Consider the following 27,794-nt stretch of genomic DNA (forward strand, 5'->3'; position numbering starts at 1 on the left):
AATGAGTAATCCCCTATACATAGCAGTCACAGATAGAAGAAAATGAGTAATCCCCTATACATAGTAACAGATAGAAGAAAATGAGTAATCCCCTATACATAGCAGTCACATAAGAAAATAAGTAATCCCCTATACATAGTCACAGATAGAAGAAAATGAGTAATTCCCTATACATAATTGTCACAGATAGAAGATAATGAGTAATCCCCTATACATAGCAGTCACAGATAGAAGAAAATAAGTAATCCCCTATACATAGTCACAGATAGAAGAAAATGAGTAATTCCCTATACATAATTGTCACAGATAGAAGAAAATGAGTAATCCCCTATACATAGCAGTCACAGATAGAAGAAAATGAGTAATCCCCTATACATAGTCACAGATAGAAGAAAATTAGTAATCCCCTATACATAGTCACAGATAGAAGAAAATGAGTAATCCCCTATACATAGCAGTCACAGAAGAAAATGAGTAATCCCCTATACATAGTCACAGATAGAAGAAAATGAGTAATCCCCTATACATAGCAGTCACAGATAGAAGAAAATGAGTAATCCCCTATACATAGTAACAGATAGAAGAAAATGAGTAATCCCCTATACATAGCAGTCACATAAGAAAATAAGTAATCCCCTATACATAGTCACAGATAGAAGAAAATGAGTAATTCCCTATACATAATTGTCACAGATAGAAGATAATGAGTAATCCCCTATACATAGCAGTCACAGATAGAAGAAAATAAGTAATCCCCTATACATAGTCACAGATAGAAGAAAATGAGTAATTCCCTATACATAATTGTCACAGATAGAAGATAATGAGTAATCCCCTATACATAGCAGTCACAGAAGAAAATGAGTAATCCCCTATACATAGTCACAGATAGAAGAAAATGAGTAATCCCCTATACATAGTCACAGATAGAAGAAAATGAGTAATCCCCTATACATAGCAGTCACAGAAGAAAATGAGTAATCCCCTATACATAGTCACAGATAGAAGAAAATGAGTAATCCCCTATACATAGCAGTCACAGATAGAAGAAAATGAGTACGGTAATCCCCTATACATAGCAGTCACAGATAGAAGAAAATGAGTAATCCCCTATACATAGCAGTCACAGATAGAAGAAAATGAGTAATCCCCTATACATAGTAACAGATAGAAGAAAATGAGTAATCCCCTATACATAGTAACAGATAGAAGAAAATGAGTAATCCCTTATACATAGCAGTCACATAAGAAAATAAGTAATCCCCTATACATAGTCACAGATAGAAGAAAATGAGTAATTCCCTATACATAGCAGTCACAGATAGTAGAAAATAAGTAATCCCCTATACATAGTCACAGATAGAAGATAATGAGTAATCCCCTATACATAGCAGTCACAGAAGAAAATGAGTAATCCCCTATACATAGCAGTCACAGAAGAAAATGAGTAATCCCCTATACATAGTCACAGATAGAAGATAATGAGTAATCCCCTATACATAGCAGTCACAGATAGAAGATAATGAGTAATCCCCTATACATAGCAGTCACAGATAGAAGAAAATGAGTACGGTAATCCCCTATACATAGCAGTCACAGATAGAAGAAAATGAGTAATCCCCTATACATAGTCACAGATAGAAGAAAATGAGTAATCCCCTATACATAGCAGTCACAGAAGAAAATGAGTAATCCCCTATACATAGTCACAGATAGAAGAAAATGAGTAATCCCCTATACATAGCAGTCACAGATAGAAGAAAATGAGTACGGTAATCCCCTATACATAGCAGTCACAGATAGAAGAAAATGAGTAATCCCCTATACATAGCAGTCACAGATAGAAGAAAATGAGTAATCCCCTATACATAGTAACAGATAGAAGAAAATGAGTAATCCCCTATACATAGTAACAGATAGAAGAAAATGAGTAATCCCTTATACATAGCAGTCACATAAGAAAATAAGTAATCCCCTATACATAGTCACAGATAGAAGAAAATGAGTAATTCCCTATACATAGCAGTCACAGATAGTAGAAAATAAGTAATCCCCTATACATAGTCACAGATAGAAGATAATGAGTAATCCCCTATACATAGCAGTCACAGAAGAAAATGAGTAATCCCCTATACATAGCAGTCACAGAAGAAAATGAGTAATCCCCTATACATAGTCACAGATAGAAGATAATGAGTAATCCCCTATACATAGCAGTCACAGATAGAAGATAATGAGTAATCCCCTATACATAGCAGTCACAGATAGAAGAAAATGAGTACGGTAATCCCCTATACATAGCAGTCACAGATAGAAGAAAATGAGTACGGTAATCCCCTATACATAGCAGTCACAGATAGAAGAAAATGAGTAATCCCCTATACATAGCAGTCACAGATAGAAGAAAATGAGTAATCCCCTATACATAGTAACAGATAGAAGAAAATGAGTAATCCCCTATACATAGTAACATATAGAAGAAAATGAGTAATCCCCTATACATAGCAGTCACAGATAGAAGAAAATGAGTACGGTAATCCCCTATACATAGCAGTCACAGATAGAAGAAAATGAGTAATCCCCTATACATAGCAGTCACAGATAGAAGAAAATGAGTAATCCCCTATACATAGTAACAGATAGAAGAAAATGAGTAATCCCCTATACATAGTAACATATAGAAGAAAATGAGTAATCCCCTATACATAGTCACAGATAGAAGAAAATGAGTAATCCCCTATACATAGTCACAGATAGAAGAAAATGAGTAATTCCCTATACATAGCAGTCACAGATAGTAGAAAATAAGTAATCCCCTATACATAGTCACAGATAGAAGATAATGAGTAATCCCCTATACATAGCAGTCACAGAAGAAAATGAGTAATCCCCTATACATAGCAGTCACAGAAGAAAATGAGTAATCCCCTATACATAGCAGTCACAGATAGAAGATAATGAGTAATCCCCTATACATAGCAGTCACAGATAGAAGATAATGAGTAATCCCCCATACATAGCAGTCACAGATAGAAGAAAATGAGTACGGTAATCCCCTATACATAGCAGTCACAGATAGAAGAAAATGAGTAATCCCTTATACATAGCAGTCACAGATAGAAGAAAATGAGTAATCCCCTATACATAGTAACAGATAGAAGAAAATGAGTAATCCCCTATACATAGTAACATATAGAAGAAAATGAGTAATCCCCTATACATAGCAGTCACATAAGAAAATAAGTAATCCCCTATACATAGTCACAGATAGAAGAAAATGAGTAATTCCCTATACATAATTGTCACAGATAGAAGATAATGAGTAATCCCCTATACATAGTCACAGATAGAAGAAAATGAGTAATCCCCTATACATAGTCACAGATAGAAGATAATGAGTAATCCCCTATACATAGCAGTCACAGAAGAAAATGAGTAATCCCCTATACATAGTCACAGATAGAAGAAAATGAGTAATCCCCTATACATAGTCACAGATAGAAGAAAATGAGTAATTCCCTATACATAATTGTCACAGATAGAAGAAAATGAGTAATCCCCTATACTTAGCAGTCACAGATAGAAGAAAATGAGTAATTCCCTATACATAATTGTCACAGATAGAAGATAATGAGTAATCCCCTATACATAGCAGTCACAGATAGAAGAAAATAAGTAATCCCCTATACATAGTCACAGATAGAAGAAAATGAGTAATTCCCTATACATAATTGTCACAGATAGAAGAAAATGAGTAATCCCCTATACATAGCAGTCACAGATAGAAGAAAATAAGTAATCCCCTATACATAGTCACAGATAGAAGAAAATTAGTAATCCCCTATACATAGTCACAGATAGAAGATAATGAGTAATCCCCTATACATAGCAGTCACAGAAGAAAATGAGTAATCCCCTATACATAGTCACAGATAGAAGAAAATGAGTAATCCCCTATACATAGTCACAGATAGAAGAAAATGAGTAATCCCCTATACATAGCAGTCACAGAAGAAAATGAGTAATCCCCTATACATAGTCACAGATAGAAGAAAATGAGTAATCCCCTATACATAGCAGTCACAGATAGAAGAAAATGAGTACGGTAATCCCCTATACATAGCAGTCACAGATAGAAGAAAATGAGTAATCCCCTATACATAGCAGTCACAGATAGAAGAAAATGAGTAATCCCCTATACATAGTAACAGATAGAAGAAAATGAGTAATCCCCTATACATAGTAACAGATAGAAGAAAATGAGTAATCCCTTATACATAGCAGTCACATAAGAAAATAAGTAATCCCCTATACATAGTCACAGATAGAAGAAAATGAGTAATTCCCTATACATAGCAGTCACAGATAGTAGAAAATAAGTAATCCCCTATACATAGTCACAGATAGAAGATAATGAGTAATCCCCTATACATAGCAGTCACAGAAGAAAATGAGTAATCCCCTATACATAGCAGTCACAGAAGAAAATGAGTAATCCCCTATACATAGTCACAGATAGAAGATAATGAGTAATCCCCTATACATAGCAGTCACAGATAGAAGATAATGAGTAATCCCCTATACATAGCAGTCACAGATAGAAGAAAATGAGTACGGTAATCCCCTATACATAGCAGTCACAGATAGAAGAAAATGAGTACGGTAATCCCCTATACATAGCAGTCACAGATAGAAGAAAATGAGTAATCCCCTATACATAGCAGTCACAGATAGAAGAAAATGAGTAATCCCCTATACATAGTAACAGATAGAAGAAAATGAGTAATCCCCTATACATAGTAACATATAGAAGAAAATGAGTAATCCCCTATACATAGCAGTCACAGATAGAAGAAAATGAGTACGGTAATCCCCTATACATAGCAGTCACAGATAGAAGAAAATGAGTAATCCCCTATACATAGCAGTCACAGATAGAAGAAAATGAGTAATCCCCTATACATAGTAACAGATAGAAGAAAATGAGTAATCCCCTATACATAGTAACATATAGAAGAAAATGAGTAATCCCCTATACATAGTCACAGATAGAAGAAAATGAGTAATCCCCTATACATAGTCACAGATAGAAGAAAATGAGTAATTCCCTATACATAGCAGTCACAGATAGTAGAAAATAAGTAATCCCCTATACATAGTCACAGATAGAAGATAATGAGTAATCCCCTATACATAGCAGTCACAGAAGAAAATGAGTAATCCCCTATACATAGCAGTCACAGAAGAAAATGAGTAATCCCCTATACATAGCAGTCACAGATAGAAGATAATGAGTAATCCCCTATACATAGCAGTCACAGATAGAAGATAATGAGTAATCCCCCATACATAGCAGTCACAGATAGAAGAAAATGAGTACGGTAATCCCCTATACATAGCAGTCACAGATAGAAGAAAATGAGTAATCCCTTATACATAGCAGTCACAGATAGAAGAAAATGAGTAATCCCCTATACATAGTAACAGATAGAAGAAAATGAGTAATCCCCTATACATAGTAACATATAGAAGAAAATGAGTAATCCCCTATACATAGCAGTCACATAAGAAAATAAGTAATCCCCTATACATAGTCACAGATAGAAGAAAATGAGTAATTCCCTATACATAATTGTCACAGATAGAAGATAATGAGTAATCCCCTATACATAGTCACAGATAGAAGAAAATGAGTAATCCCCTATACATAGTCACAGATAGAAGATAATGAGTAATCCCCTATACATAGCAGTCACAGAAGAAAATGAGTAATCCCCTATACATAGTCACAGATAGAAGAAAATGAGTAATCCCCTATACATAGTCACAGATAGAAGAAAATGAGTAATTCCCTATACATAATTGTCACAGATAGAAGAAAATGAGTAATCCCCTATACTTAGCAGTCACAGATAGAAGAAAATAAGTAATCCCCTATACATAGTCACAGATAGAAGAAAATGAGTAATCCCCTATACATAGTCACAGATAGAAGATAATGAGTAATCCCCTATACATAGCAGTCACAGAAGAAAATGAGTAATCCCCTATACATAGCAGTCACAGATAGAAGAAAATGAGTAATCCCCTATACATAGTCACAGATAGAAGAAAATGAGTAATTCCCTATACATAATTGTCACAGATAGAAGAAAATGAGTAATCCCCTATACATAGTCACAGATAGAAGATAATGAGTAATCCCCTATACATAGTCACAGATAGAAGATAATGAGTAATCCCCTATACATAGCAGTCACAGAAGAAAATGAGTAATCCCCTATACATAGTCACAGATAGAAGAAAATGAGTAATCCCCTATACATAGTCACAGATAGAAGAAAATTAGTAATCCCCTATACATAGCAGTCACAGATAGAAGAAAATAAGTAATCCCCTATACATAGTCACAGATAGAAGAAAATGAGTAATCCCCTATACATAGCAGTCACAGAAGAAAATGAGTAATCCCCTATACATAGCAGTCACAGAAGAAAATGAGTAATCCCCTATACATAGTCACAGATAGAAGAAAATGAGTAATCCCCTATACATAGTCACAGATAGAAGATAATGAGTAATCCCCTATACATAGCAGTCACAGAAGAAAATAAGTAATCCCCTATACATAGTCACAGATAGAAGAAAATGAGTAATCCCCTATACATAGTCACAGATAGAAGATAATGATAATCCCCTATACATAGCAGTCACAGAAGAAAATGAGTAATCCCCTATACATAGCAGTCACAGAATAAAATGAGTAATCCCCTATACATAGTCACAGATAGAAGAAAATGAGTAATCCCCTATACATAGCAGTCACAGATAGAAGAAAATGAGTAATCCCCTATACATAGCAGTCACAGATAGAAGAAAATGAGTACGGTAATCCCCTATACATAGCAGTCACAGATAGAAGAAAATGAGTAATCCCCTATACATAGTAACAGATAGAAGAAAATGAGTAATTCCCTATACATAGTCACAGATAGAAGAAAATGAGTAATTCCCTATACATAGCAGTCACAGATAGAAGATAATGAGTAATCCCCTATACATAGTCACAGATAGAAGAAAATGAGTAATTCCCTATACATAATTGTCACAGATAAAAGAAAATGAGTAATCCCCTATACATAGTCACAGATAGAAGAAAATAAGTAATTCCCTATACATAGTCACAGATAGAAGAAAATGAGTAATCCCCTATACATAGGAGTCACAGAAGAAAATAAGTAATTCCCTATACATAGTCACAGATAGAAGAAAATGAGTAATCCCCTATACATAGCAGTCACATAAGAAAATAAGTAATCCCCTATACATAGTCACAGATAGAAGAAAATGAGTAATCCCCTATACATAGTCACAGATAGAAGATAATGAGTAATCCCCTATACATAGTCACAGATAGAAGATAATGAGTAATCCCCTATACATAGCAGTCACAGAAGAAAATGAGTAATCCCCTATACATAGTCACAGATAGAAGATAATGAGTAATCCCCTATACATAGTCACAGATAGAAGAAAATGAGTAATCCCATATACATAGCAGTCACAGAAGAAAATTAGTAATCCCCTATACATAGCAGTCACAGAAGAAAATTAGTAATCCCCTATACATAGTCACAGATAGAAGAAAATGAGTAATCCCCTATACATAGTCACAGATAGAAGAAAATGAGTAATCCCCTATACATAGCAGTCACAGATAGAAGAAAATGAGTAATCCCCTATACATAGCAGTCACAGATAGAAGAAAATGAGTAATCCCCTATACATAGCAGTCACAGATAGAAGAAAATGAGTAATCCCCTATACATAGTAACAGATAGAAGAAAATGAGTAATTCCCTATACATAGTCACAGATAGAAGAAAATGAGTAATCCCCTATACATAGCAGTCACAGATAGAAGATAATGAGTAATCCCCTATACATAGTCACAGATAGAAGAAAATGAGTAATCCCCTATACATAATTGTCACAGATAGAAGAAAATGAGTAACCCCTTATACATAGCAGTCACAGATAGAAGAAAATAAGTAATCCCCTATACATAGTCACAGATAGAAGAAAATGAGTAATTCCCTATACATAATTGTCACAGATAAAAGAAAATGAGTAATCCCCTATACATAGTCACAGATAGAAGAAAATAAGTAATTCCCTATACATAGTCACAGATAGAAGAAAATGAGTAATCCCCTATACATAGGAGTCACAGAAGAAAATAAGTAATTCCCTATACATAGTCACAGATAGAAGAAAATGAGTAATCCCCTATACATAGCAGTCACATAAGAAAATAAGTAATCCCCTATACATAGTCACAGATAGAAGAAAATGAGTAATCCCCTATACATAGTCACAGATAGAAGATAATGAGTAATCCCCTATACATAGTCACAGATAGAAGATAATGAGTAATCCCCTATACATAGCAGTCACAGAAGAAAATGAGTAATCCCCTATACATAGTCACAGATAGAAGATAATGAGTAATCCCCTATACATAGTCACAGATAGAAGAAAATGAGTAATCCCCTATACATAGTCACAGATAGAAGATAATGAGTAATCCCCTATACATAGTCACAGATAGAAGATAATGAGTAATCCCCTATACATAGCAGTCACAGAAGAAAATGAGTAATCCCCTATACATAGTCACAGATAGAAGATAATGAGTAATCCCCTATACATAGTCACAGATAGAAGAAAATGAGTAATCCCATATACATAGCAGTCACAGAAGAAAATTAGTAATCCCCTATACATAGCAGTCACAGAAGAAAATTAGTAATCCCCTATACATAGCAGTCACAGAAGAAAATTAGTAATCCCCTATACATAGTCACAGATAGAAGAAAATGAGTAATCCCCTATACATAGTCACAGATAGAAGAAAATTAGTAATCCCCTATACATAGCAGTCACAGAAGAAAATGAGTACGGTAATCCCCATACATATTTGTCACAGATAAAAGAAAATGAGTAATCCCCTATACATAATTATCAAAGACATAAAAAAATGAGTAATTTTCTGTACATAGTTGTCATTGAAGAAAATTAGTAATTTCTTATACACAAGTGTCACAGATTAAACAAATAAAATACCCTTTCATGCATTTTGCACCTTACAAATGCAATAACTAAAAATAAAAAATACGATATGACAAAATGTATAGATGAAATAAAGCAATAAGTATAATTTTTTTTCAAGATCATCAGATGGAAACTGATTTATTTTGGATATGTCTTGAGGGGAAAAGAAAGAGATGCTGCTCAGAATGGACAATGCTAAAAAGAAATTGGAGACTGAAGGCCCGTTGGCTGGACACTATTAAGAATGATACAGGAATTAACATCAAGCAACTGAAAGAAGCTGTGGAAAACAAGGAAGTATAGCGAGGAACGGCCTAGATTTAGAAGTCAAGTATATTTACCTTCCATACTCCCAACTTCTTCTTATTTGTTTGGAATAGGACATCTTCCACCACATCTTTCATCTGTGACTGGAGGAAAAACACATAAACCAAGTAAATATTTATAGATTAACCCATTGAAGACCCCCCTAGACACTAGACTAAAAGCGGCTGGATGTGCCAATGTCGATGGGTTCGGCTGACAGTCTAACATGTATTGGGGTCCCCGACTTTCCTCTGAAAGAAAATTGTCATCGGAGATAAGGATCTGGCATGTCTGATTCCAAACTGCCAATCTTCTTGTTGTACAAGAGATAAGCCACCACCAAAAAAGTTTGACAAGGGCCTTCTCATAGAGAAAACGGGAAAGCTCGGTTGAGTGAGTGCTTCTGTGTCAGGGAGAGTCCGGGGTCGTAACTGCCATCCGAACGATCGGCTGAACCATCGTTGGTACAACGGCTATGTGAAGTGTGTGTATTCGAATAAATACAATCTATTGGTCATAGTCATTTCTGGCTACTGACATTTTTGCCAAGAAGTCCAGAGAAATTCTCATCTCTAATTAATCTCACATACTGCAGAATTCGAGTTTGTGTCAAAGGGGTTGCCTCACCTTTGTGAATGGGTAAAATTGCAAAGTGCTTCTGAAAACAAATAGCTTTGCACCTTACCGTACCTTTTATTAAAAAATGAGCAACGTTCTCGAGAACAGAGGGATTATTAATTTTATAGCTTATAGCTCAGCTATGCGACTGGTCCAAACAGTCAGTCATCAGGGGTGCACCATCCCCTGGCCAGCATAAAGCTGAGAAGCAAGACAATGGTACACTACTGGAGATCGAAGCTGAGAATGACTTCTGGAAGGCAGATTTTGTTAGAATGCAGGTTTAGGATGAAAGGAGTGAGATGTCCCTCTACCTCTCAAGGCTTGGAGCGAAGAACTAAGGCTATGAGGGAGGATGAAAATGTGTCAATGGGTCAATATGTGTCAATAGTGTGTTTACCAATTCTTGTTTATCTCTCGTATTTGTCTTCTTTCCTTTTTTATATAGTTTTGCTTTGCAATCATTAATCTTCTCTATATAAAAGCAACAGTGATTAGAAAAAAAAACACTGCACCACTTTTCCTAATTCATCTTTAAAAAGTTGAGTCATAATTTCATGTCTCAATAACAAAGGATAAGATGCTGATCCTACTTTACGTTTCCGGCGTTCTCTAAATTCTTCAGTTGCCAGATACAAGGGTAGCCATTTCTTCTCGATCCTCATACGGACGTATTTCTGTATCTCAGTTATGACGATTAATGGCAGACGATCATGTAGAAGCTTACCCCAGCCTCCCGCCAGCATCATGACCTGGGAAATAAAACATGCATTTCTTTATTTGTTGGTGTCCAGGGCAAGATTTATACTAATTTTACTCATTTTGCTGCTACACGTAAAAACATTGGACTTTTTTATTTTACATAGGGTAGGGTAAGGTAGGGGTTAGTGAAAGTATTCCTAGAAGTGGTTAGGGGTTAATAACTAGTCATCTTGGGAATACTTTAGGGAATATTTGTGGTTTCTTAGGGTAGTTGTGAATTAATACCAAATGTCCTGCAAGTGAAAGGTAGGTTAGAGGTCAGGACCTAATTTTTTGGTTTAGAATGGTGATGGGGTTAACAGCTCTAGCAGAGGCTGTCACAGACATCAAAGGGCTCAGGTTAAAGTATGTATATTCATTTTATTTCATGTGTCTCTCCAGCCATACTCTTGTGCCGATCTGTCATTGGGTGTGGAAAGACGCAACCACGCATTGGATGGTACAGTTGCAGAGATAATGGTACGATGTCAGTGGATATCTTACATGGGTCCTATTTCTTACATGGGTCCTATTCGAATTAGTTGGATAGTCGCTAGCTGTCATACAGATACCTCACCAACAATACTCCTGGTTGTGTCTCTCCGAAAGTCTGTTTTGATTTAATTTAATTAAATGACTTAATAATTACATTTCTGATGGATATGCGGTGATTTTTACTATCATAGTTACATAGTTATTAAGGTTGAAAGAAGACTTTAAGTCCATCTAGTTCAACCCATATCCTAACCTAACATGCCCTAACATGTTGATCCAGAGGAAGGCAAAAAAAAACCATGTGGCAAAGAGTAAACTCCACATTGGGGAAAAAAATTCCTTCCCGACTCCACATACGGCAATCAGACTAGTTCCCAGGATCAACACCCTATCAAGGAATCTAGTGTATATACCCTGTAACATTATACTTTTCCAGAAAGGTATCCAGTCCCCTCTTAAATTTAAGTAATGAATCACTCATTACAACATCATACGGCAGAGAGTTCCATAGTCTCACTGCTCTTACAGTAAAGAATCCGCGTCTGTTATTATGCTTAAACCTTTTTTCCTCCAGACGTAGAGGATGCCCCCTTGTCCCTGTCTCAGGTCTATGATTAAAAAGATCATCAGAAAGGTCTTTGTACTGTCCCCTCATATACTTATACATTAACATAAGATCACCCCTTAGTCTTCGTTTTTCCAAACTAAATAGCCCCAAGTGTAATAACCTATCTTGGTATTGCAGACCTCCCAGTCCTCTAATAACCTTGGTCGCTCTTCTCTGCACCCGCTCTAGTTCAGCTATGTCTTTCTTATACACCGGAGACCAGAACTGTGCACAGTATTCTAAGTGTGGTCGCACTAGTGACTTGTATAGAGGTAAAATTATGTTCTCCTCATGAGCATCTATGCCTCTTTTAATACATCCCATTATTTTATTTGCCTTTGTAGCAGCTGCCTGACACTGGCCACTGAATATGAGTTTGTCATCCACCCATACACCCAGGTCTTTTTCATTGACGGTTTTGCCCAGAGTTTTAGAATTAAGCACATAGTTATACATCTTATTACTTCTACCCAAGTGCATGACCTTACATTTATCCCCATTAAAGCTCATTTGCCATTTATCAGCCCGAGCTTCTAGTTTACATAAATCATCCTGTAATATAAAATTGTCCTCCCCTGTAATGATTTCCCTGCCGAGTTTAGTGTCATCTGCAAATATTGAAATTCTACTCTGAATGCCCCCTACAAGGTCATTAATAAATATGTTAAAAAAAGAGGGCCCAATACTGACCCCTGTGGTACCCCACTGCTAACCACGAACCAGTCCGAGTGTGCTCCATTAATAACCACCCTTTGTTTCCTATCCCTGAGCCAGCTCTCAACCCACTTACACATATTTTCCCCTATCCCCATTATTCTCATTTTATGTATCAACCTTATGTGTGGCACCGTATCAAAAGCTTTAGAAAAGTCCATATACACTACATCTACTGGGTTCCCTTGGTCCTGTCCGGAACTTACCTCTTCATAGAAGCTGATCAAATTAGTCTGACATGAACGGTCCCTAGTAAACCCGTGCTGATACTGGGTCATGAGGTTATTCCTCTTCAGATACTCCAGTATAGTATCCCTTAGAATGCCCTCCAGGATTTTACCCACAGTAGAGGTTAAGCTTACTGGCCTATAATTTCCGAGTTCAGTTTTTGTCCCCTTTTTGAATATTGGCACCACATTTGCTATACGCCAGTCCTGTGGTACAGACCCTGTTATTATGGAGTCTTTAACCCCTTCACCCCCAAGGGTGGTTTGCACGTTAATGACCGGGCCAATTTTTACAATTCTGACCACTGTCCCTTTATGAGGCTATAACTCTGGAACGCTTTGACGGATCTTGGCGATTCTGACATTGTTTTCTCGTGACATATTGTACTTCATGTTAGTGGTAAAATTTATTCGATATAACTTGCATTTATTTGTGAAAAAAACGAATATTTGGCGAAAATTTTGAAAATTTCGCAATTTTCCAACTTTGAATTTTTATGCCCTTAAATCACAGACATATGTCACGCAAAATACTTAATAAGTAACATTTCCCACATGTCTACTTTACATCAGTACAATTTTGGAACCAAAATTTTTTTTTGTGACGGAGTTATAAGGGTTAAAAGTTGACCAGCAATTTCTCATTTTTACAACACCATTTTTTTTTAGGGACCACATCTCATTTGAAGTCATTTTGAGGGGTCTATATGATAGAAAATACTCAAGTGTGACACCATTCTAAAAACTGCACCCCTCAAGGTGCTCAAAACCACATTCAAGAAGTTTATTAACCCTTCAGGTGTTTCACAGGAATTTTTTGAATGTTTAAATAAAAATGAGCATTTAACTTTTTTTCACACACAATTTATTTCAGCTCCAATTTGTTTTATTTTACCAAGGGTAACAGGAGAAAATGGACCCCCAAAGTTGTTGTACAATTTGTCCTGAGTACGCTGATACCCCATATGTGAGGGTAAACCACTGTTTGGGCGTATGGCAGAGCTCGGAAGGAAAGGAGCGCCATTTGACTTTTCAATGCAAAATTGACTGGAATTGAGATGGGACGCCATGTTGCGTTTGGAGAGCCCCTGATGTGCCTAAACACTGAAACCCCCTACAAGTGACACCATTTTGGAAAGTAGACCCCCTAAGGAACTTATCTTGATGTGTGGTGAGCACTTTGACCCACCAAGTGCTTCACAGAAGTTTATAATGCAGAGCCGTAAAAATAAAAAATCATATTTTTTCACAAAAATGATCTTTTTGCCCCCAATTTTTTATTTTCCCAAGGGTAAGAGAAGAAATTGGACCCCAAAAAATGTTGTGCAATTTGTCCTGAGTACGATGATACCCCATATGTGGGTGTAAACCATTGTTTGGGCGCATGGCAGAGCTTGGAAGGGAAGGAGCGCCATTTGACTTTTCAATGCAAAATTGACTGGAATTGAGATGGGACGCCATGTTGCGTTTGGAGAGCCCCTGATGTGCCTAAACATTGAAACTCCCTACAAGTGACACCATTTTGGAAAGTAGACCCCCTAAGGAACTTATCTAGATGTGTGGTGAGCACTTTGACCCACCAAGTGCTTCACAGAAGTTTATAATGCAGAGCCGTAAAAATAAAAAATCATATTTTTTCACAAAAATGATCTTTTTGCCCCCAATTTTTTATTTTCCCAAGGGTAAGAGAAGAAATTGGACCCCAAAAAATGTTGTGCAATTTGTCCTGAGTACGCTGATACCCCATATGTGGGTGTAAACCATTGTTTGGGCGCATGGTAGAGCTTGGAAGGGAAGGAGCGCCATTTGACTTTTCAATGCAAAATTGACTGGAATTGAGATGGGACGCCATGTTGCGTTTGGAGAGCCCCTGATGTGCCTAAACACTGAAACCCCCTACAAGTGACACCATTTTGGAAAGTAGACCCCCTAAGGAACTTATCTTGATGTGTGGTGAGCACTTTGACCCACCAAGTGCTTCACAGAAGTTTATAATGCAGAGCCGTAAAAATAAAAAATCATATTTTTTCACAAAAATGATCTTTTCGCCCCCAATTTTTTATTTTCCCAAGGGTAAGAGAAGAAATTGGACCCCAAAAAATGTTGTGCAATTTGTCCTGAGTACGCTGATACCCCATATGTGGGTGTAAACCATTGTTTGGGCGCATGGCAGAGCTTGGAAGGGAAGGAGCGCCATTTGACTTTTCAATGCAAAATTGACTGGAATTGAGATGGGACGCCATGTTGCGTTTGGAGAGCCCCTGATGTGCCTAAACATTGAAACTCCCTACAAGTGACACCATTTTGGAAAGTAGACCCCCTAAGGAACTTATCTAGATGTGTTTTGAGAGCTTTGAACCCCCAAGTGTTTCACTACAGATTATAACGCAGAGCCGTGAAAATAATTTTTATTTTTTTTCTCAAAAATGATTTTTTAGCACCCAGCTTTGTATTTTTACAAGGGTAACAGAATAAATTGGACCCCAAAATTTGTTTTCCAATTTGTCCTGAGTACGCTGATACCCCATATGTGGGGGGGAACCACTGTTTGGGCGCATGACAGAGCTCGGAAGGGAAGGAGCGCTATTTGGAATGCAGACTTAAATGGATTGGTCAGCAGCCGTCACGTTGCATTTGCAGAGCCCCTGATGTACCCAAACAGTACAAACCCCCCACAAGTGACCCCATATTGGAAACTAGACCTCCCAAAGAACTTATCTAGATGTGTTTTGAGAACTTTGAACCCCCAAGTGTTTCACTAAAGTTTATAGCGCAAAGCCGTGAAAATAAAAATTCTTTTTTTTTTCACAAAAATGATTTTTTAGCCCCCAGTTTTGTATTTTCACAAGGGTAACAGGATAAATTAGACCCCAAAAGTTGTTGTCCAATTTGTCCTGAGTACGCTGATACCCCATATGTGGGGGGGAACCACTGTTTGGGTGCATGACAGAGCTCGGAAGGGAAGGAGCGCCATTTGGAATGCAGCCTTAAATGGATTGGTCTGCAGGCGTCACGTTGCATTTGCAGAGCCCCTGATGTACCCAAACAGTACAAACCCCCCACAAGTGACCCCATATTGGAAACTAGACCTCCCAAGGAACTTATCTAGATGTGTTGTGAGAACTTTGAACCCCCAAGTGTTTCACTACAGTTTATAACGCAGAGCCGTGAAAATAAAACATCTTTTTTTTCCCACAAAAATGATTTTTAGCCCCCCAAATTTTTATTTTCCTAAGGATAACAAGAGAACTTGGACCCCAGAAGTTGTTGTTCAATTTGTCCCGAGTACGCTGATAACACATATGTTGGGGTAAACCCCTTTTTGGGCGCACGGGAGAGCTCGGAAGGGAAGGAGCACTGTTTTACTTTTTCAACGCAGAATTGGCTGGAATTGAGATTGGACGCCATGTCGCGCTTGTAGAGCCCCTGATGTGCCTGGACAGTGGAAACTCCCCAATTCTACCTGAAACCCTAACCCAAACACACCCCTAACCCTAATCCCAACGGTAACCCTAACCACACCCCTAGCCCTGACACACCCATAATTCTAATCCCAACCCTAATCCAAACGTAAATGTAATCCAAACCCTAACCCTAACTTTAGCCCCAACCCTAACTTTAGCCCCAACCCTAACTTTACCTCCAACCCTAGCCCTAACCCTAACCCTACCCCTAACCCTAAACGTGACTGAAATACGTGGCACTGAAATACGTGGCACTGAAATACGTGGCACTGAAATACGTGGCACTGAAATACGTGGCACTGAAATACGTGATACGTGGCACTTAAATACGTGGCACTGAAACACGTGGCACTGAAATACGTGATACGTGGCACTGAAATACGTGGCACTGAAATACGTGGCACTGAAATACGTGGCACTGAAATACGTGGCACTGAAATACGTGATACGTGGCACTGAAATACGTGGCACTGAAATACGTGGCACTGAAATACGTGATACGTGGCACTTAAATACGTGGCACTGAAACACGTGGCACTGAAATACGTGATACGTGGCACTGAAATACGTGCCACTGAAATACGTGGCACTGAAATACGTGGCACTGAAATACGTGATACGTGGCACTGAAATACGTGGCACTGAAATACGTGGCACTGAAATACGTGGCACTGAAATACGTGGCACTGAAATACGTGGTACTAAAATATGTGGCACTGAAATACGTGATACGTGGCACTGAAATACGTGATACGTGGCACTGAAATACGTGGCACTGAAACACGTGGCACTGAAATACGTGGCACTGAAATACGTGGCACTGAAATACGTGGCACTATGACTGTCAGAAAATGTTCATTAAACGGTTAGGGGTGAGGTTAGGGGTAGAGTTAGGGTTAGGGTTTGGATCCCTTTATCACCTTGATGGTGGTGGGTGGCTTTTCAGTGTGTTTAAATGCATGCGTTTTTAACGCAAACAAACGCATGTGCTTAAAAACGCAAGAAAATACTGCAGGTTGCATTTCTGAAAATGAACGCATGCAGAAAAAAAACGCATGCGTTTGAAAACGCGACCAAACGCGTACAAAAAAACCGCATGCGTTTTCAATGTTAAATATAGGGAAAAAACGCATGCGTTTTTTTGTGCAAAAAACGCTGCAGACAAAAACGCAAGTGTGAAACCAGCGACGCTTTTTATAGCAAAAAAGTTTTTGCGCCTCCACATTTTGAGACCTATAATTTTTCCACATTTTGCTCCACAGAGTCATGTGAGGTCTTGTTTTTTGCGGGACGAGTTGACGTTTTTATTGGTAACATTTTCGGACACGTGACCGTTTTTGATCGCTTTTTATTCCGATTTTTGTGAGGCAGAATGACCAAAAACCAGCTATTCATGAATTTCTTTTGGGGGAGGCGTTTATACCGTTCCGCGTTTGGTAAAATTGATAAAGCAGTTTTATTCTTCGGGTCAGTACGATTACAGCGATATCTCATTTATATCATTTTTTTATGTTTTGGCGCTTTTATACGATAAAAACTAAAATATAGAAAAAATAATTATTTTCGTATCGCTTTATTCTCAGGACTATAACTTTTTTATTTTTTTGCTGATAATGTTGTATGGCGGCTTGTTTTTTGCGGGACAAGATGACGTTTTCAGCGGTACCATGGATATTTATATCAGTCTTTTTGATCGCGTGTTATTCCACTTTTTGTTCGGCGGTATGGTAATAAAGCGTTGTTTTTTGCCTCGTTTTTTTTTTTTTTTTCTTACGGTGTTTACTGAAGGGGTTAACTAGTGGGGCAGTTTTATAGGTTGGGTCGTTACGGACGCGGCGATACTAAATATGTGTACTTTTATTGTTTTGTTTTTTTTATTTAGATAAAGAAATGTATTTATGGGAATAATATATTTTTTTTTTTTATTATTTATTTAGGATTTTTTTTTTTTTTTTTTTTACACATGTGGAAAAAATTTTTTTTAACTTTTTTACTTTGTCCCAGGGGGGGACATCACAGATCATTGATCTGGCAGTGTGCACAGCACTCTGCCAGATCGACGATCTGCTGTGCAGGGCTGCAGGCTTACCAAGTGTCTGCTCTGAGCAGACACTCGGTAAGCCACCTCCTTCCCTGCAGGACCCGGATGCCGCGGCCATCTTGGATCCGGGACCTGCAGCCAGGAAGGAGGTAGGAGACCCTCGCAGCAACGCGATCACATCGCGTTGCTCCGGGGGTCTCAGGGAAGCCCGCAGGGAGCCCCCTCCCTGCGCGATGCTTCCCTATACCGCCGGTACACTGCGATCATGTTTGATCGCGGTGTGCCGGGGGTTAATGTGCCGGGGGCGGTCCGTGACCGCTCCTGGCACATAGTGCCGGATGTCAGCTGCGATATGCAGCTGACACCCGGCCGCGATCGGCCGCGCTCCCCCCGTGAGCGCGGCCGATCGCGTATGACGTACTATCCCGTCGGCGGTCATACGGGCCCACCCCACCTCGACGGGATAGTACGTCAAATGTCGGGAAGGGGTTAAAGATTAAAAACAATGGTCTATCAATGACTGTACTTAATTTCTGCAGTACTCGGGGGTGTATCCCATCCGGGCCCGGAGATTTGTCAATTTTAGTGATTTTTAGACACCGCTGTACTTCCTGCTGGGTTAAGCAGGTGACATTTAATGGGGAATTTTTGTTATCACTGATCATATTGTCTGCCATGGTATTTTCTTTTGTAAATACTGATGAAAAAAAGTCATTTAGCATATTGGCTTTTTCCTCATGCTCATCCACTATTTCACCCAGACTATTTTTAAGGGGGCCAACACTCTCATTTTTTAGTTTCTTACTATTTATGTAGTTAAAGAATATTTTGGGATTATTTTTACTCTCTCTGGCAATGAGTCTCTCTGTCTCAATTTTTGCTGCCTTGATTTGCTTTTTACAGAATTTATTTAATTTTTTGTATTTATTTAATGCCTCATCACTACCTACTTCCTTTAATTCTCTAAATGCTTTCTTTTTGTCCCTTATTGCGCCCCTTACAGCTCTATTTAGCCATATTGGTTTCCTCCTATTTCTAGTATGTTTATTCCCATACGGTATATAGTGCACAGTAGGAGCAAATCCATCGTCTATGAACATTCCCTTTAAGTTTTGCATTCTTAGATTCTTGGTTCATATGAATTGTCAAACAGCATCCTTGTTTCAAGGGTGCTTTAACTTATACTTAATGATCATTAGATCCTACTAATCTCCGAAATGGAAGACCACAATGGCAACATGTTGTTCCTTGGAAGAGGAATGTCTCACCTGCTCCTGCTGATCACTTGTGGCCGGACTGTTAGGTCCAAAGAAATATTTTTTATTTAAGTATTTGTCCTTTATATCCTTAGAAGCTTCTAGCCGTTCCTCCTTATTTTTGTGTGAACCTCTTCTGAGATGTTCAAGGTCCAACCAGCATCTGAGATCCATGCTACAAAAGGAACAAAGTTTTGTGAACAAACTGACAACAAACAAGGGAAAATGGCATAGAAAAAGACAACAACAACTTGTATGCAAGAAAACAGAATAAAACCACTGCTATGTAGAAATGAAAGAACACACAAATATGTGATAATTGTGACCGAAGAAGAGAAGCTGTACATAGTACAATTTTAATTTAATAAAAGGGCTAATGACCATCTCTCTATATTGTGGCCTACTTAAAGAAATACTAGATCCAATACGCCAGGCTGATAGATAGCTTTTGAGAATAATAATTTTATGATGTGTACAGGTGGCCCCGCCCACATTTTTGGCGCTTCTCGTTCTGAACGAGAGTTGCCCATGCAATATCGTCGGCCATCTTCCTACACCCTGTCGCAAGCTGACAGGGCCTCCAGATGCTCAGGAAGCCTCCTGCTTGCCCGGATAGTGACGCAGGGTGTGATTCTTGTGGCTGGGACACAGGACCTGGGTAAGGAGTGCTGCTTTAGCTCTCTCTCTCCCTTTCAGTATCCTTTCCTCTGTGGGAACCCTGATTAAGGGGGCACATAGGAGTACATCATGTCCCAGCCTCAGGCACCTAAAAAGCCCCATAAGACTCTTAGTCTTTTTCGCTTCATGCAACTCCTGCCAGTCTGCATTTCCAAAAGCTCAGAGTTCGCCACTCTGCAAAGCCTGTGAGCCCCCCACTGACACTGAGCCCAGTGTCCTTAGTCCCCCTGAGTGGGTCTCATCTCTGTCGCTTGAATCCTTCAATGTTCCTTCTGGGGATCGTGGTGTTCGCACATCTGACCCTCCCCCTACACGGGAAGAGTCGGCTAGCAGGGGCCGCACACAATCTAGAAACGAACAAGCGTCCAGGAAACGGACGCTTGTATTAACTTAGTGTCAGCCTCCTAGTGGCAACAGCATACACCCACGGTCCTGTGTCCCCCAATGAGGCGAAGCAGAAATATAGAATTTAATTTCTCTGTTCCCCTTGCTCTGCAAACCGCACCCTTGAAGCCATACGCTATCTGTGCAATCAGTCTGTATAAACGATTGGTAGTGGCAGCTATTAGTGGTCCCTTTTTTATTGTTATTCGGCTGCTGGCAGTGACCATACAGGGGTATATATGTTCCATGCGTTGAAATCAGAGGTGTATATACCATACAGTCACTATGAGATCCCCAATAACCAGCCTAGTAGTGGAGGCAGCCGCGGCCTCGTCCATCGCTCATGAGCCAATTGCATAATTGTCTTGACGATTGGAGGAAGCAGGACAATTGGAGGCAGTAGAGTTGCTTTCTCCTGACAGACTGCTGACAGTGGTGAGATCTGTGTGACCCCCCAGATATTATCCTTGATAACTGGTGGCAGCGGTGGGATCTGCACACCACCCCCTGGCTGTTATCCTTGATAGTAGGCACATACTGTAGATTGGGGAAAAGCAGGAGTTTGGAAACCGCTTACATCTACATTTTTTTTGTTTATGGGAATGAAGACAAATTTCCTAATAAGGCAATTTTTCAAAGTTTCATAACTTTCCATGCTGGACAACATTACATAACAAAGTTCTTTTTAACTTATCCCCAACAGAAACTTCATTACTTGAAAAGTTGAAATCCCAGATCACTGCCATTGGCAGAATGTGTCTAAATCCTGCTATAATTATGAGATGTCTCACATGGCTATGACTGCAGTAGATTCTGCTTTGGTGTCAGATACATCAGTGAGACAGTTTGTCCTATTACTCCATGAGAAATGTTACATAGTAGCACCAAAGTGTGGAAAATGCAGATCAGATATCTTCCGCCAAAGAAAGCAATCCAACAGTGTAGCCGTTTTCATCCCTCTCCGATGTCAGCTGCGCAGGGTTAATGTAGCACATGGCTGCCAATTAATATCCTGGCACTGATTCTATTATGTGGCGGAGTCTGCTGGGGGCAGATGTTTTTATTCTGTATGACAGAGATAAAATGGGTATTGGGGAATTAGTGGCTCATTATTAATTCTTATTGAGCAATGGTAACTGAGTCTACTATGTTTCAGCAATTCTAATTTACTGGGCACTTCACTATGACAAGCTTCATGTTATAAGACACATAAAAAATGTAAGAATGATTTATGGGTCTTGGTAAACTGGCAAAACTGCAAAGAAAATAAACGTCCAAAAGAAATACATTCTTACATTGGAATAATGTCCATTGCCGGTCTCTTGTGAAGGTAGAAAATAAGGTCAAAAATATGTAAGTACACAATAATGTAGCACAGATAGGAGTACTGCATCATGAACTGCAGTTACATATATAGGTAGTGTTGTTTATTTGCAGATATCTATATGGGACAGAAAGGGTTATTCCCATCTTAGATGGGTACATTTGAAGAGTTCTTGTAAAAATGAGTAATTTTGCAATGTATTTTTATTAAAATTTGCCACTGTTTTCAAGATACCACTGCTTCAGTATTTTATTGTTTGCTGCTCGTTGTCCAGGGAATAGGATAAACGAAGCCCACAGCAGAGGCATGGGCACACTGACTCATTACTCAGCCACGTAGGGCAAGCATGGGATAAAGTAATAAGGGTAGAAGAAGAGCTCTGTTGGGTCAAAAGTTTAAGGGGTTTGGTAAAAGGAGAGCTGTTGACTATATATTATCTGAGAGGTGGTGGGGACCATCAATCAGCATGAGGCACCATGAGTGATACGTCCATTTCATTTTCAACTTCCTTAACTATTCACAAAACAGTAATTTTGACTAGGGGTGTCAAAACTTTCACATGCCACTGTAAATTATAATATTTTACCTTGCAAAATGCTCATCCAGAAAGGAGAGGAAGTGCTGTAGCTCCATCCTGTTCCGGAGTAATGTGTCCATGTTGTAATTTCTGAATTCTTCAGGTACCAGCTCCCAGAGATTGGGCTCTTTAGGAACATCAGGAGGTGGAACAAACGTAGACTTGTGGACTCGATTCTGCAAAATGAACTTAATTTCATTCCACTTCAGAAATAAAATATTAAACATTTTACCAAAATCTACAGAATTACTTTTATTAACGTTGTCAAGAATGTATACATATATAAAAGAATGGGGTTTTCTGACTGGATGTTAATAAAGTGAACTGGATAAAAAGTGGATTCCTGCTCTAGAGAACTGACACGTCCACTGCCACAGAAAACAATGTATGAGAGGCTCTTTATCTGGATTTTTTTTTTATTAAAAAAGCACTGCTCCCATCAGAATTTTGTATCCTCTTAATTTATTGCAATCATCATATTATATAGCACTGTTTACTTATGCGGCGACCCAGGGTCCTGGTCGTCGCAGTAGTATTGCTTTCCTCTTGGGGAGAGTGATACTGCGTTTGGAGGCAAAGAAGGATAACTGCATCCAGGTATCACAAACATGCAACACATTTCACACTCCAGGCCACCAGGGGGTGCTCTTGCTCCTATTTATTAGGACACTCCCCACATAGGTAAAACTGGTCGCCTGTAGGGAAAGTTAGTTAGTTGCTGGCTGAGCTCAGCTCAGTTAGTTGGTCCCTGACAGGGGTGGGATCCCGTAAGTGAACGAAGGAGAAAGGACACGGAGCTGTGCATGCCCTCAAAGCTGCAGCTCCTAGAAAGAGACAATAGAAGGTAGAACTGTATTGCAGCGAGCGTGAAGGAAGTCATAGCAAAGCAGAGGATACCAGGAGGGGACCAGCCCTACACAGGCTGCCTCCTTCTCAGGCGCAGAAGCCCGCTAGCTGGAACACCGAGGGAGTAAGGACCTTTATGCTTTACTTCAGAGACCGGCAGGACAGCTAATTTCACGTTACCTGTCCGCCCCTACACCCAGGAGGCACGGTGGCACCCCTTAGAGGCTGGGGCATGCTAGAGTCCCTATAAACCGCCTCAAGTCACCAGTCATACGTGTTTTTTCCTATCCTATATGGGGGACAGAGAGAAAGACATTACATCTGTGAGGACCTTATGTGAAGCCTTAGGCAGTAAGGAACTACAACACCGCAGCGCAAGGGAACGCTACTGATTTCCACCTGGACAAGGGGACTCTGGACTTGCCTCCAAACCAGCCGGACTCTGCCTGCCCTGTGATCTGGTGCCCTGGACTGTGGATGCTGAAGTCTTCAGTAAAGGTAAAGAGACTGCAACCTTGTGTCCTCGTTCTTCTCTGCGCCTCTCACCATACCACCATCTACACACTGGGAAACCCTGGGGATATACTTCACCTGTGGGAAGCTATACCATCTAGGTGCCATAACATCACCCCAGCGGACCCCTTAAAGCTGCGTCGGTCACCCTGACCGAATACCATAGGTGGCATCACGAACATTCCCCTTAAAGACCTTTCCCTTTAATACGGACGTCCCAGGGCCACGGACCGGGTCAGCCACCGTGACATCCCACTGTTAACCGCAGGACCCGATACCGAGTACCCCAAGGCCCCATGGGGGCGATGCACTTACAATTGCTCATTTTGCCTTTCTACCAGTTAATTCTTCTGTTGTACATGAAGTCTATGACATTACGGGATTAAAAATGGACTAGTTGAATCCTTCTAAGCTCTATGAAGAAACAGGAGGTCAATTTTCCCTGTATGAGTCAGACGCCAGCTACCCTGTACTGGAGATAAATATGTGCGCACTACTAATGGGGTGCTGAGGTAGGTTCCCACACCATGAGATAATAGATAGAAGAACCTGGCACTCAACTTAATGCTTTGTGAGAGGTCTTATTTTGTAGTACCAACAAAACGTTTCGGTCCTTAAATTCGGGACCTTCATCAGTTACGTACTTGTGGGCTTATTGGATAGAGCCCAAAGGGGATTAGGCTGTGTCTGTGTGCAGGGCAGTAACCTGGGTTTTAAAGCCGTAAAAGTAAATGCACTTGTAGCTGCGTGCTTCGTGTGTGCTCCTGGCCCAGACGCGGAGACGAGCGGTGGATTCCACGTCTGGGCCAGGAGCACACATGAAGCACGCAGCTACAAGCGCATTTACTTTTACAGCATTAAAGCCCAGGTTACTGCCCTGCATACAGACACAGCCTAATCCCCTTTGGGCTCTATCCAATAAGCCCACAAGTACGTAACTGATGAAGGTCCCGAATTTAGGGACTGAAACGTTTTGTTGGTACTACAAAATAAAACCTCTCACAAAGCATTAAGTTGAGTGCCAGGTTCTTCTATCTACTGCCAGCTACCCTGTGACAGCATTCTGGGAAGGGTTCTGTAATGCCCGCATCCTTATTGAGAGTGGATGAAGAATATCCGGGCCCTTAGGACCTCCCTAGCAGGGGTGGCTTGCACTTAGTGCCTCTAAGATGGCGCATTTACTGATCAGGTGCAAGGCGCAACTGAGAAGATGAATTCCTGCTTATAACAGGTTCAGACCGCCATATAAAAACAGAGCAGAGCAGTGTATTCCCCACTTTTTCCTTTGACTGTGGGTCTGGGTGACAAATCACTGGTGTGCACAGGCTGTTCACTGAGCACATGGACAGCACTGACTGAAATACACCTGAACTCGGCCCTAAGGTAATGGAGAGATTGTAAACTTGGAAAAACAGACACCACAGTCAAATGTCTTCGGGAGCCCATTTTGATTTTTAAGACTAACACAAATTTTGGTTTTCACAAAGTTTCCTGCTTTAGCTTTTATAGTGGTGATTTGCATTAACTCTACATTGTTATGAAGAGTGATCAGATGAATTGCAAGAAAATTGCAGTCATTCCTTGCCATGAAAATTAACTTAATCACAAAAAGCCAATTTCGACTCATTTTCAGCCCTGCCACAAAAACACTTGCTTACATCATTTCAGCGACCTTCCCTTTAGCTCAGGAGAAAGCTTTAGTAGGATACAGATCCGAAATCACTGTCATGCTAGTTGCATTAAAAGGGTGTTGGGGCTTAAAATCATTGTCATCTTCTGTTAACCATGGCTACCGACAAGGAAACAAGTGCAGTAACCGTTGCTTTGTATCACTGATGATTGTAAGATTGCACTCTAAATCAACCATTTATAGGATCATCAGGAACTTTAAGGAGATACAGTGGGTACGGAAAGTATTCAGACCCCTTTAAATTTTTCACTCTTTGTTTCATTGCAGCTATTTGGTAAATTCAAAAAAGTTCATTTTGTTCTCATTAATGTACACTCTGCACCCCATTTGACTGAAACCCCCCCCCAGAAATGTAGACATTTTTGCAAATGTGTTAAAAAAGAAAAACCTGAATGACCAAATGACCCGAAACACACAGCCACGGCAAATAAGGAGGTGGCTCTGGAAGAAGCATTTCAAGGTCCTGGAGTGGCCTAGCCAGTCTCCAGACCTAAACCCAATAGAAAATCTTTGGCCGGAGCTGAAACTCAATGTTGCTCAGCGACAGCCCCCAAACCTAATAGATCTTGAGATGATCTGTATGGAGGAGTGGGCCAAAATCCCTGCTGCAGTGTGTGCAAACTTGGTCAAGAACTACAGGAAACATCTGACCTCTGTAATTGAAAACAAAGGTTTCTGTACCAACTATTAAGTTCTGTTTTTCTGTTGTGTAAAATACTTATTTCATGCACTAAAATGCAAGTTAATTATGTAAAAATCATAGAAGGTAATTTTCTGGATTTTTTTTTTTAAGATTCTGTCTCTCATAGTTGAAGTGTACCTACGATAAAATTACAGACCTCTCCATTCTTTGTAGGTGGGAAAACTTGCACAATTGGCAGTGTATCAAATACTTATTTTCCCTACTGTATCTAAACATACAGTAGTATCAATACAAGTTGAAAAACTTATGAAATGCTGAGAATTGTAGTTCAGTAACTATAGAAATAGATGAGTAATAAATCTAAAAACACTAAAGCAGCGAACGGTGAAAAAACTAAATTTGTGACAGCCTCAAAACTTTTGCCCACGACTGTAGAATTAGCAAACATGATAGACTGCATTAACATAAGACTTTGTGCACATTCTGCCACCGGTGGACATCTGTTCCGTAATAGTTGATTATGTATAGCGCAACTATATCAGGCCGCACAATCCATCACTGTGATTTATATTATACGTGTTGTTTTTATAGGGAGGTCTTGGCAGTCAGCGCTACAGACAACAAGATACAGTTACAGATTATATTCTGGGTTCCTGACATTTTTAATGCCCATGTGGGTGTTTCATGGGATTTCGAGCACTGTTTTTACTAAATGAATTTAAAACTGACTGCCATTAAAAGAAGATGATAAATGAGGTTGTTCGTTTCTGCGAGTATGAAATCTGATTGTATAAGAAAGGATTATACGGTTTGGACGTTGCGGCGCAGTCACTGTTGTGATTTTCGGTACATTATGTTTGTCATTCACGCATGACATCTGCTCCAAAGAATCTGGGAGATTAATTTAATGATGTTTCTTGGATTCTTTGCAACGTCAATGATGTTTGTTTCTTCACATATTTACTCAGGTGATTAAAAAAAAAAACTGGACTGCAAAAGAACATATTGTGTAGCAGTCTGACCTCTGACGTAAGAGGCTTTACACATTCAGTTTTCCATCTGATATTCTACTACCGATAAAACAATACTTACAAAAAGAAAAAAAATACATGAAAATGTTTCTTTGGAATCAAAACCATTCAACGTCCTCAACAGAAAATGGTTCAGAGGTGTCTTAGGCATAGGACGCTGTAATACAGTGGTATGCTCCCAAAGAAGTAATGCTTGTAGGGAAGAATATGAAGAATATTACTGTAACACGGGATCTGATGGACTTTTGAATGTTTATGGATCTGTGGAAAAACGCTGAATGCTTCAGTATAAACGTTTACTTATTTATATATACCGTAATATTTACATCAATATTCAATAGTAAAGCCAGCCCCCTTCTATATCACAGCCCATGCAGAGCCTGAGAAAGAGGCTGGCTTAGGCTGGTTTCACATTTGCGGATGGAGGTGTTGCGGAGGGCTGCGTACGTCCTCCGTGAAGCACCAAATTGCAACTCGTTGCATTCGGCGCAGGTCGCCGCACCGTCAAAACGACGCATGCGGAGGC

At 39.5% G+C, this 27,794-nt stretch overlaps 1 protein-coding gene across 7 annotated transcripts in view; it reads right to left on the reverse strand.

Moving 5' to 3' along the window:
• The window catches only part of RGS22 (regulator of G protein signaling 22), a 138,899-nt gene that overhangs the window by 18,284 nt on the left and 92,821 nt on the right, over window positions 1-27,794 (reverse strand). For 4 of the 7 annotated variants that reach the window (XM_077270893.1, XM_077270891.1, XM_077270888.1 and 1 more), the window contains 4 exons: window positions 22,555-22,733; window positions 19,595-19,757; window positions 10,631-10,789; window positions 9,455-9,523 (listed from right to left, as the gene is read on the reverse strand). In XM_077270893.1, coding sequence (XP_077127008.1) covers window positions 9,455-9,523; window positions 10,631-10,789; window positions 19,595-19,757; window positions 22,555-22,733 — 570 coding nt within the window. The remainder of the gene's footprint in view (window positions 1-9,454; window positions 9,524-10,630; window positions 10,790-19,594; window positions 19,758-22,554; window positions 22,734-27,794) is intronic. The other 3 variants (XM_077270892.1, XM_077270890.1, XM_077270889.1) reach the window with 1 other exon arrangement.

The sequence above is a fragment of the Ranitomeya variabilis genome, chromosome 6 (assembly GCF_051348905.1).
Source record: "Ranitomeya variabilis isolate aRanVar5 chromosome 6, aRanVar5.hap1, whole genome shotgun sequence".
NCBI lineage: Eukaryota > Metazoa > Chordata > Amphibia > Anura > Dendrobatidae > Ranitomeya > Ranitomeya variabilis.